The 12585-nt window shown below is 41.8% G+C and overlaps 1 protein-coding gene across 1 annotated transcript in view; it reads right to left on the minus strand.

The window, feature by feature from the left end:
* The window catches only part of CDH13 (cadherin 13), a 1051180-nt gene that overhangs the window by 653227 nt on the left and 385368 nt on the right, over window positions 1-12585 (minus strand). Inside the window, exon 3 of the mRNA XM_037040313.1 lies at window positions 3956-4164. Within this exon, the coding sequence (XP_036896208.1) occupies window positions 3956-4164 (209 nt within the window). The remainder of the gene's footprint in view (window positions 1-3955; window positions 4165-12585) is intronic.

A 12585-nucleotide genomic window follows, 5' to 3' on the forward strand; every position in this document is an offset into this window, starting at 1 on the left:
TCTGGCAATGAGGGACAGCAAACTCTATGGGGACAAGCCACAGTTTTGTCCAGACATTTGTTATTCAAGTTCCCCATTACCTTTCTTAGCATACAAAACCGCTTTGTGAATGCGTGGTTAGCCCTGCTCTGCTCCGTAACAATTCCTCCCCCCCAAGTCAAAGGACCAGGGATTAAACTGTTCCCTCACCCACTTAGACCTAAGGTGATCTTACACAGCCCAGGCAGGTACTAGCTTCTGGACAGCCTATTAAAAATGCAGAAATAGCTTGTGGATCTATAATTAAACCATTAACAATCAGACTTCACAGATTCAAACTATAGACTTCCCGGGTGAAAGGAGGTCACAGGTAGCAGGTCAAAATAGGAGAGACACAACCTTTTATTAGAGAGCTGGGCTCCACTGGGATTTTATTTATATTAAAGAATCTTTTTTTCCAAAACAGTGCCGTGAAGTTAACCACAGTGTGCTCCCTCCCATCTCTCCTGTTTTGTATGTTGGGTACCCCACTCTTGTCTCTGAGAATACCTTCTTTTTCTTTCTTTAGCTCTACTGTCTGCTCCTGGCCCCAGCCCCTGGTCTCAGTGAGAACACAGCTTCCAGTTCCTTATTCTGTCTCTAGAGGTTCCAAAGTGATACCATTGAGGGGTTATCTGATGTTTGGTGCTGTGCCCAGTACGATTCTGTGATGCACACTGTATTCTTATCCCTGCTTCATACATGACAATGTTGGGGGTTAGGGAGTTGAGTGACTTGTCCAAAATCACATAATCATAGATGGTGAAGTACTGATTTGGACCACTTAAGTTCCAACGAAAGCCAAAGCCCTATTCCCATGCTATTCTTTGTCCAAATATTTACCCTGAGATTCAGTCTCACATTCCCTGTTGTCTCCTGGACATCTCTATGAAGATGTCCTCAGGAGTCACCGACTCAATACATCCAAGCCTGAGAGTCTACTCCATTCTCCTAGGCCAGACAATTTAGAAGCATCAGGATGCTGAAGCTTGGCTTTCTTCTTTCAAACCACAGCTTTCATTTGTTTCTCTCTGTCCCTTCTGTGTTGCTCTAACTCATGCTCTCATCACTTGACCAATGGAAAGTAGCCACAGCCACCCAGGTGGCACAGCTTCCTGATATGCAAAGTGGCAGGAAGGAAATGGGTGTTTGGAGAGAAAAGCCAGAATCTCAGTCCTGTTTCCGCCCATTTCAAGTGAGGGGATGTTGGCCAAATCCTCACATCTGCAGGAAAGGGGTAATGTCAGCAGCTGCACCACACCCGGAGGTTAGGAGGGTTGGAAATAATGGGTGTTGAAGTGTACATTGAGATGCATGTACTTAAAAGAGTCCCACTAAATAATGTAGGTTCTTGCTTGCCGCTTAGTGCCTCAGTTTCCCCCATAGGTGAAGTGGAGTCAGGAGCACATGCCTCATAGGGTGGTGGGGAGGTTAAATGAGTCAGCATCTATGGCTCAGGAGAGCGGCACCTGGCACACAGTGAATGCCATGAGAGCATCACTGTCATCACCCAGCATCCCCTGCCCTTTCCATTGTGAGGACGCAGAGCACATTTGCTTTTGACACCCTGCTTGGTACTGTCATAACATACATGTTTATTTTTCTTCTCCAACCGGGAGCTGAGCTGGCTTGCATAGCCACCAATTTTCCCCTGTAGCAGTTGGTCTGCTTGGCTGCACACAGTAGGACCTCAGAAATACAAACTGAATATCTCTGAATGACTGTGCTCTCCTGACAGGGGTTCTCTGGATAACAATTTTGTTTCCCTACACTTTTCTTTGAACTTTATTATGGACACATCTGGGAAGCTTCACAAGGCTTACTATCGAACCTTGTAAAAGGACTGGAGGAGGGAGATGAATGCCCTTTTCTGTGGAGCTGGGAGAAGTGAATGGCACAGCAACTTTCATGTACCATATAAGAAGCAAACAATTGCAGCAAGCTTGGTCAATAGTGGGCTCAGACAGCAGCAAATGAGAAATGGCTGGGGCTGGGGGGCTTTGCCTCTGGAAGGGTGTCTTTCTGGGACTTGAGAGACCAGCTCTTCAAAGCTGCCTGACCTCTCTGTCTGTCAAGGTGTGGTTTGTCCTGAGATATGCTCGGAACCCCTTCTGCTCTCCTTTAGGCTATATATGTGCCATTTTGTTTCCTGGATTTAAAGATAAGCCATTACGATGAGCAATTGTCTGTCTAAATACAGTCCATCCCACATGCAACCCCCTGATGAGAATCTCCATACCCTTTACTTGTTCCTAAGAAGCACTTTATGCTTCACATTCTGGCACTTTTGTTGCTTTATGTATTTGCTGCCATTTATATCGTGAGTTAGTTAGATGCTGTGAAAATGACCGTGGCTAAGTAAGAGAAAAGCTTGCTTTTGTGGTACCAATGGGTTTTCACACTGATGTACATTCACCAATAATCTGATTTCTTTGGAAACATCAGTGGCATGCTGTGGGTTCATTTTTAGCTAGCTATCTACCCTTAACTCAGATTCACAGAAATCTCAGATTCACAGAAATAAAGGAGAATTATGGAGTTTGCCCAGTTCAGGAGTGGCAAATAGATTCCATGTCTAGAAACATTGCTAAAAAGATCAATGGGCAGTAGTTTTGAGAAACACTGTATTGGGAAAGATTCTCAGGTCAAGCCAGGAATAATTAGTGATATGCATCATGGGTATGGTGACAGAGTAGGACAGTCAGTGCTCACGCCACTTATTCGCCATCTCAGACTATGTAACCACAGAGCTGGCAGGTAAGCAACAGTCACATGGCCAGTTGTACTGTTTTTGCTGCCCAGCTGCAGTATCTGTTCACTCTTTTGCCCACATGCCACCACTAAACAAAGTTAGCAGATAAATCAGGTTTATAGAGAATGTGGCAAATGGTAAAAGGCAGGGATAATCATGGGCTTTGAAAAACTAAGTACAACCAGGCCAGCATATAGGAGAAAAGGGGAGAAAAGGAGAAAAGAATAATTATGCTGTGCCCTTTCCACCAAGCAGAGGGCACAACCTAATTATTTTGCAAGAGTCCCTCTGTGTGTCTTTTCTTTCTATAATCAACAAGCCACAGAGTCTCTGAGCTCCTGGTACAGGAGAAATAGGTGAGTCCACTGCAGCAATAGATGACACACTCAGGAAGTGGCACTTTTGAAGTACGTGGCACTCCTAAAGTGTGTGCACATGTGTGCAGGTGCAAGATCAGCATACATATGTACCTGGAAAAGAAAAAGCACTAGTACAGGCAAAGGAGCAGCACCATATGCAATGGTTGCCTTCTGTACGACCACTGTGGTTCTTGCCTGCCCGACATCCACCTTACTTCCTTGGATAACAGGACCCTAGTTTACTTTAATAGGGCACTCTCTTTCCCTCTCAGTCTACATGTTTTAGGTTGGGCTGACTCCACTCTGGCTTCAGGTGAATGCGTGTGACCCAGACATAGCCAACCAAAGAATCATAACCCAATGGACACAGTGATTGTTTCAGGGATGGGTGCAGAATCTAATGAGCCAATGAGATTCAATTTCAAGCCTTGTTGTCAGTATCAGGAACAGATGGTCTCTCAGGTGACTTTAGACTGAGAGAATGGAGTGGAGCTACCAAGACCACATTGGGAAGCAAAGAGGGGTGTGACTGTTTAACAGAAAGAAAATGGAACCATATAATAAATAAGAATCGAAGCTGGCCTTATCATTTGGGCACTGGTACATAGCCATGCCTAAACCTAGAGCTGCCTCAGAAATAGTATAATTTCATAAGCTCATAAGTCCTATCCCTATAAACTCCCACCATTTTTTAAGTTGGGTTTCTGTCATATGTAACAACAAAAGAGTCTTGGCCAATAATAAATCAAATACTCATTTTCCACATAAGAGATACAGACCCCAGTGTTTCTCCTTGGACCCAATCTGTCCCAAACAATTGTGTTACCTGTAAAGAGCCCTGGATGTCTTTTCCTCCGACAATCACGAGCTCTGCCATGTCTTCCGCATGTGGAGTCCGGGCATGGATGAACAGAGTCTTGCCTACTGCAGTTATGTTCCTCAGGGCAACTAAATCACCTTCATTGTTCACCTTGAAGTATGGGCTTGAGACCTCATAGTGTAGCTCGTAATTTCCCTTACAGTCACTGAAGTTCACTGGAGAAAACAAATCCAAACAAAGAAAGACAGAAGATGTGTGAGTAGGTTGGAAGGCATAGTCCTGAAGATACCTCTGACCATTCGCTGTGAATTATCACTCCCCATCCCAGATCCACAAATGCTGCCCCTTATCCCACAGCACCCCCTTGAGCCCCTACAACTTTGATCATGCTGAAGGACTTCACTCCATCAAGGCCTGTCCTTGCTAATTTCCTGTGACCCAGGCAGGTGCTAAGCAATGAGGATTAGAGAGAAACCTGACCATGTCCTTGCCCTTGAGTATAATGGGTGAAGTACACAGTGATGCTTAGGGATAAACATCTATGCTGTGTCTGTACCTGGTATGGGATTCTATTACCAACGGTACCACAATGTATTGTCTGTGCACGCATTTGCTGTCTGCTTCCTCAGTAGACTGCCAGGCCTCTTGAGTGTGAGCGTAGACTCACACGCACTACATACGTCCCCCTTCCCCCTACTTTTGTTGCCTTCACTCTCTGTTGAATAGGTTTGTTTAGTAAATCTTTAATTGAAGCACAGCATAGCTATAGAAAAGTACATAAATCAAAATGTACAACTCAATGAATTTTCACAATGTGGGCACAAACACATACCCAGTGCCCAGACCTAGACACAAAATATTACCAGTCCCCCTTTCTCTCCCTCCTGAGTAAAATCCCTACACTCCTCCCCAGAGGCTGTACTATACTGACTTCTAATAACATAGATTAGTTTGACCTGTATTTGCACTTCATACAAATTACTATACAGATTGTGTTCTTCGTGTCTGGCTTTTTTCACTCAACATTATGTTCATAAAATTTGACCATGTAGCTGCAAGGCATAACTGTTTACCCTAATCACTATGTAGTATTCAAGTATGTGGCTATGCTGAGTTCATTTATCCATTCTATTGTTGATGGGCATCTGGGCTATTTCCAGTTTAAGTCTCTTAAATATTGCTACAAGGAACTTTCCTGTGTCTACATAGGTCCAAGTACATCATTAAATCCATATAAATTTCTGATGAACTAAGCTCCTCTTCCTTTCCTGGCAAGATTAATTCTTATGGTGGTACTAATCATATTAGCTGATAATGATAATGGCTAACAAATTGAACACTTCCCATACTTGAGGCTGAGTGTTAAGCAGTTTACATACATTATCTTATTTAATCTTTACAACAACAATGGGCCCTGGCTGATGTGGCTCAGTGGATTGAACACAGCCTAAAAACCAAAGGGCTGCTGGTTCCATTCCCAGTCTAGAGCACATGCCTGGGTTACAGGCCAGATCCCCAGTGCGGGGAGGGGGGGGGGTATGTGAAAGGCAACCACACATTGATGTTTGTCTCCCTCTCTTTCTCCGTCCTGTCCCCTCTCTCTAAAAGCAAATAAATAAAATCTTAAAAACAACAACAATGAATGAGGAACAGTTTTGATTCCTTCTCCCAACAGATGATAGATCAGGCACTGAAACTCAGAGAAGGCAAAGGAGGTGCCCAACACACACAGTTTTTAAACAATAAAACCAAAATTCGAAACCTGGTCCATTTGCCTTTTACCACTGCACATTCTCAAAACAGACACAGCTGCACGTAGAATAAATCCCTCCTGCAGTTCCATTGGAGTCTGAATATAATGACATGAGTAGCTGGTTCAGGACTGCTCCCAAGGTCCTGCCCAGCCCCAAAGTGTATTGCATGCCTCAAGGTCTCTCTGTGTCAGGGCTCCAGAGCCTTCTCTGGTTGTCAAGTCAGCTTTAGGGGCTTCTTTGTATGAACACCCAAGTGGACTCTTGGAAATCTACAGTTCTCTATGTTTCTTATTTCCTCTGATCATCTTGTTAGCCAGGAGTAATTGGGCATGACTGGGTTCAGTTTTGGGATGAGAACTATGAAGGAGAGACAAGAGTGTTGTTTTCATTGTCCTCCTCAAATAGCATTCATCCACTGTAGGTACACTGTTCAAGGGAAGGATCCACTGGGAACTTGTTGCCTGAATTGCCAAGATGTTTATTCTGGATTTGCCCTTTCATCTGGGGATGGGTGGGGCAAGCAAAAGCATGCAAAAGTCTGTGGGAGTTCTAGTTTCACACCTAAGTTCCTTACTTCTTTCTTTGCTCTTTTCTTTCTTTCATTTCTTTCACAAATATTTACTGAGAGCCTACATTATGCTAGTTGCTTGAATTACAGATATTAACCCAAAACCTTGTAAGTAGTAAGGGACCTATTCTAGGCAGATAGAATCATAGATGTGCAAAGGTCCTGTGGCACTAAGTAAACTAAATTAGAAAGCAAGGAAGAGAGAGTGGAGGTAAGGTGGGCCTGGACAATGTGGGACTGGAAGGCCACATAAAGACTTATTCTTTGAAGGATGCTCTGGACCCTTCCATTACAACTATAGAACTGACTGACTTCCATCTGAGTCTCATACAACTGTGGATCCCCACTGAAAACCAGCACCCAGGGTCCTTCATGTCTGGGCTTTCCAATGGCCTCCCCTCAGGCTTCCATCTTTACTCTGAGTTTTACACATGCCCACACCTCTGCCTCTCTCCACTTCCTGTTCTGGCTCCACCTTTATGCTTATATTGCTCCCTCTGTTCTGAAGGTACTTTCTACTTTCTTCATCACCTTCACCCTATTGACTCTTAGTCATTCTTTAAGATTCAGCTCAGGAAACTTCTCAAAACACCCTCCATGTGTTCCTAGAATCCCCAGTACATAAGGCCTTGCATATCATGTTACACCAACACGTCTACTTCAAAAGCAGATAATAAGTCTTATTCTTTCATTCATCTCTACATCTCCATCAATGAACAGAAAGCTTTCCATACATGAGACTGTCACAAATGACTCATACAACTCTATCACTCTGCAGGGGCAAAATGATGCTCTAGTGGTGGTAAATCGGGGGCTCCTCTTCCATTCTGGGAACAAAAGACACTGCAAGCGAGGCCAAGATTCAGAATGAAGACCCCTACTCTCTTCTTGTCTTGGCTGAGCCCAGTTGTGGAGGTAGGTAGGAAACAAAGGACTCAAGCCATGGTTTCCCCTGAGTCCCCCAGTCCCTGAATACATCAGTTCATGATAGCACTGAGCCTCCCATGCTTAGCTTTGGCTTAGCTCATTGGTAAAGTCAGGGGTGGTGGTTTACCTTTCTTCTTAATTCCGATAAAGCTTCACATACTTCCTGAAGCATGGGCTCAGTGTGTGCATGTTGAATGAGTGAATGTTTGGGCAAATAACAGTAACATCTACCATTTACTGAGTGGAGTCTGAGTGCCAGTCTCTGTGCCAAGGACTGTATATTCAGTCACTCCTTTTAGCCTCATAGCAATTCTGATCTACAGCAGCATTTTGCAACTTTAAAAAAATTATTTACCCCAAGTGATTTTTAGATATTTTCGCCTAAATGACAACACTTGCATGAAATTTTAATGTCACAGGTATCTGTTCATTATGATGTCTCTATATCTTTTATTGATCTTTTCTGCATGTATACCTGTACTTTATACACACACAGAAAGTACAGTTTTGCTTTTCTCCAAGAACCCATGTCACCCCTTCGAGGGCAATATAGCCCCACTGGAATGCACAGTCTGTAAATATCATTTCCACTTTACAGGAGGAGAAACTGAGCCTTGGGGAGATTGACTAATTTTCTCAGCAACACACATCCTGAAAAGACAAGAATCTGTTGTTCCCACCCTGTTTACCCAGGCTGTTCAAGTTCTCAGCACACGCATTTCCCAGAAATGGGTACATGAGAGGAAAAGGGCAGGCACCCTATCCCAACCACTTTAAGCCTCTCACTAATCCCTCTGGAGTACCCTCAGAGGTACCAGGTAAGGCCCTACTGAAAGAAAAAAAAATCTACATTCAGGACCTGGTACACCATGGCCACTCAGTACATTCTAGCTCTTTTTCCAACTTGCTGTAATCAAATTGCTAAGGCTTGCATAATTGGCTATTTTTTTATGTCAGACATATTTTACCAGTTCAGGAGCAGGTGGCTTTAGATGGTGGTTCTTTTTCAAGGCTCTAATAATCACCTGGAGAGCACTTTTAATAATAGCAATAGCAAGACTGTCCAGAGAGATCCTGATATACCTGGGCTGGGCTGGGGTCCTGGCACTGGTATCTTTTTAAAGCTACCAGATGAATCCAATGCAATGAAGTTGAAGAACCAGGACCTTGGACAATGGATTGCTTGTCAAGATGCCAGGTATCCATAATTCCCAGCATTTCCTGGCACAGAGATGAGTTTGAAGAACTAGCATGCTAGGAACTGCTAATCCTCATGTGCTAAGAAAGGGCATTTTTAATGGTAGGTTTTTGAACCCTTTTCTTAATCTGGCTCATGTGTAGCAAGCATCCCTGGACCTTGGGCATACCAGCTGTCCTCTTCACACCTCAATGTCTTCATCTGTAAAGTGGGACAAATAACAGTACCTGCTCTCAGGTTCTATAATTCTAATGGTGAGCACTAACAAGATAATATGTATCTACATGCATAGAGCCCTTAAGACAAGCCTTGGTGCTCCATGAATAGAAATTACTGTCATCCTTATTCCTATAATTCTGGGCATCAAAGAAACTACCTTTTTCTTTTCATCCATAGCTTCCTTCTTCCAGCTGCTTTTCTGCCTGCCTTCTGGGTCCTTCCACCTCTTTCTAGTCAGGCACTTGTACTTTGGGCTGCTGTCTGTGTGTGGTTACCATGGGGATGCTTACTACAGGCATCTACACTGAGGCTACAGGAATGAGGCTGATGATTCTGACCTAGCTTTGCCCATCTTTGAGCCCTCTAACTTGTGTTGGTAAACTCCTACCTATCTCATGTGAGAGGCTGTGAAAGAAAAATTCCACCAGAGTGAAATTATGGTGCCCTGCCCCTAATAGATTCAACGATTTTGTTAAATATTCTTCAAACAGATTGTTTGTAAAGATGACTTCCTACAGCTGAAAGCTATCATGTTTCCTACATAATGACTGCACTGAGAGCTTTACATTGAGGGTTACAATGAGTGTTTACATTCCCAATCTGAGGTAGGTTCTTTTTCTTTTCTTCTCTGGAAACAGACTTGGTGAGGTCGAATGAGGTTAAGGCCACACAGTCTCGCTGGTCTGCCTAGGCAAATGTATTCTTTTCTTCAATCACTCCACTTCCAGCCTCACAATTTTGCCATGCTTTTATACCTGAGCTACTATTCACTTAGTGTTTTTCTTTTAATTGACTCACATTATTTATTTATGAAATTATTTGAAGATAACCTTCATAAATACATCCTGGATGTACCAAATGTATTTTTTAAATAATGTTAAATAAATCTAAGGACTCAAATAAAGATATATGTTTGTCTTTGTGTGTACTAAAACCTTCAAGGGATGTGCCTTCCACCCTCCATAAATGCTGGTCTGAGCTACATTCCCCTCTGCCCATCCCTCACTTAGACAAATTCATGCCTGGATCCACCCTATTCTGGTTTAAAATCTAGGAGGGCTCTACTATAAACTAGAAAATGATATATCTAACATAAATAATGCAGGCTTGAGAAATACACAAACCTAAGAAAAAGCCTACATCTAGACCATTCAATGTTGGCCGTATATAAATGACAAATCTGAAATATATGAAAAATACTTAATCAAAGAAAGGAATAATTCACCACACTTATTCTTTTTTTCTGCTAGAGGGGGAAAAAAACTCAACATCATGCCAATTATAATCTCATCCTAACCTCCCCATCGAAGGGTGCGACTGATAGCATTAACCCTATATTGTCTCATATTATTAACTTTGTTGACAAAATCAATATATCAATGATTCTAAAACTTTAAAAAAGAGATCAAGCCAGTGCATGTTTGGGGGTACAGAGTTCAAAGAACATATTAAGGATAAAATTAAATACTTTACATCTATCTATTTAAAAAATGTTTGTTTCTGTAGAAATAACCTCCTAAGTAGCTCAGAATAACACCATGAGAATAATGAAAGGAAAAATTCTAGCAAACAATAAACTTGTGAACAAATATTTAAAACTTCTATCCGAAGGGGAAAATGAACTATCTACACTGTTGTGAACCTACAATGGACTTCCTTACATATTTTATCACTGTGGCATTTGAAATAGCTTCTGGAAAGGAAAAAAATTATCCATGTAATATATTGTACATGGGGATTTATTGGAATCAATTGCACAACATTATTCTTTGAGATAATCTTTGAACACCCCAGGAGAAGAAGGGAGGAAGTAAAAACTCCCACCTGGGGGAAAATGCAAATTAGACAAATGGCACCACTCAGTGTTTCAATTATGCTTTCAGCGTGTTTCCACTCAAAATGTCCTCTGGGCTTAATGCAAATGTCACAAAAAGACAAACTTTAGCTGGGAGACAAAACCACAATTGAAATGGGAAGCTTGGCATGCGAATTAAGGGGCTTAATCTTCCTGACCTTGATTTTTTGCTTTTCTATTTCTTTCTTTTAAATGTGGTTCTTAGGGATGAAAGTCCAAAAGGCATAGATTTATTACCATCTAGAAATATGTGAAGGAGCAAATTAAGCTGTATTGTGATCCCAGGAAATATGAAAATGCAGATGGATTTAAACTTATCTGCAAAAATATAGAGCAGTTCTGCTCACATAGACAGGTAGGAATGAATATATGAAATTTGTGTTATTCTTATAAGTGTTTTGGGTTAATTTGTGATCTATACAACTCACATCATAGATGGGCAAAGGGTCCTACATACATTATATGCATTCATAGAGACTTACAAATTGGTCAACACGTAGTTATAGGGCCTGTCAGAGTTGGTGGTCAGATTCTACCCATACACTTCTGTGAGGATGTATGAAGACCTGTAGTACTGTGGGCTCTGAACCAGTCATCCTAGGAGTTGTAGCCCTGCCATAGACAGATGTGCTTGGATCACTTTTAGGAATCCAAACTCTTACATGGAAGAAATTGGCTCTGTTTCATCAGTTTGCTTATAGTAGAAAAAGTCCTGATTTGTAGTATTTGCCAATGCCTATGGTGTAAATATTCCAAACATAGCCGATTTCAGCTAGCAATGCATTTTCAACTTGCTTGCAAATTTTCTAAAAGCTTAACAATCAGCTCTCAGGAGCATAAGTACTAGCTGTCTCCAGCACACTACTGAGACCAGGAAATGACTATGCAGGAGAATATAAATGATTTGCTCTGTCTTTGACTGTACCTGATAGCCCAGCACACTGGCCTAGTTAGTAAAACAATTTAATTGCTCTATCAGCAGGAAGGGACCGCAAACTGGTTGATCTGCAAAGTCTTTGCTGGAGCATGGAAAGCCATGTCTTTCTGACAACTGAAGGTGTACTTAGTTTGGAAACATCAGATGGACTCTCTCCAGGATAGAGACCATCACTTAATTGCTTCTCATATCTTTCAGTATCCCACTGGTACCAATAAAGCTTAGTCCAGAGGCTTTTTGGACCTGCTCAAGTGAGAGAAACAGAAAGCATTTCCTTCAGCTTTCCTGAATATTCTCACTTCTCAAGCATTCTAGTCAAACAAGCTTTCATTAGAATGTGTTCAGTTCCACCCACTTGGGATCAGATCCCTATATGATACGAAGGGCACATCCTCTAGTTTTGATTCATTCTACCCTCCTGATTCTTGAATGCCTTGAACTATATCCTGTGTTCCATGGTTGGCCTGGAGTCATGGCTGATATCCACAGATCTTCTGTAAGGTTCTGGGCATATTCCTAAGTTTGGTTGATTAACCCAGGAGTGGATTTTACCTTCAAAGTCTTTGTAGATTTGATAGACATAGAATGCACATAAAATGGTCTTAATACCATTTCATGTGTCAATTCTAACTTTGATAAAATAGAGTTTCAATTCTACTGTGTCAGCCAAAGACATACTGAATGATTCTGTCAAGTGATCTTCAGCAGAAACCTATTTTTGCTACGTAAACCCTTAAGGGCTTCCTCTTAGAAAAAGACAGAACTCACATCTGCTTTCAGGGAACGTCCTCTGCCTACCATTAAACACTAAGCTGCTAGCTCTGAATCTAGTCTTTCCTGTCAGGGTCTTACATTTTTCTCTTGCTACAGATTCTTTAAAACATGGCAGGTTGTTTTCTGAAAGAATTCTGTGCATTATCTGCCCCATGGTGGTTATAATCACTGTGAATTTGTATTTCAAATTAGAATTACTTTATATGACGCAGAGCCTGACACAGTACACATTAACCCTATTTGTTGAATGAATAAATACCAGAACTATAACTTAGCAGCTAAGAAAATTTGGAACTCCTCAAACAAAACTGAGAATGATGGCCTAAACTCATGTGAATATTGGAGTCAATTTTAAAGTCACCCAATGAATGAAACAGAAATAATGGATTTAGCAACTTGGAAAA

The sequence above is a fragment of the Sturnira hondurensis genome, unplaced genomic scaffold (genome assembly GCF_014824575.4).
Source record: "Sturnira hondurensis isolate 20B ecotype Veracruz unplaced genomic scaffold, ASM1482457v3 Scaffold0002597, whole genome shotgun sequence".
NCBI classification, from domain to species: Eukaryota; Metazoa; Chordata; class Mammalia; order Chiroptera; family Phyllostomidae; genus Sturnira; species Sturnira hondurensis.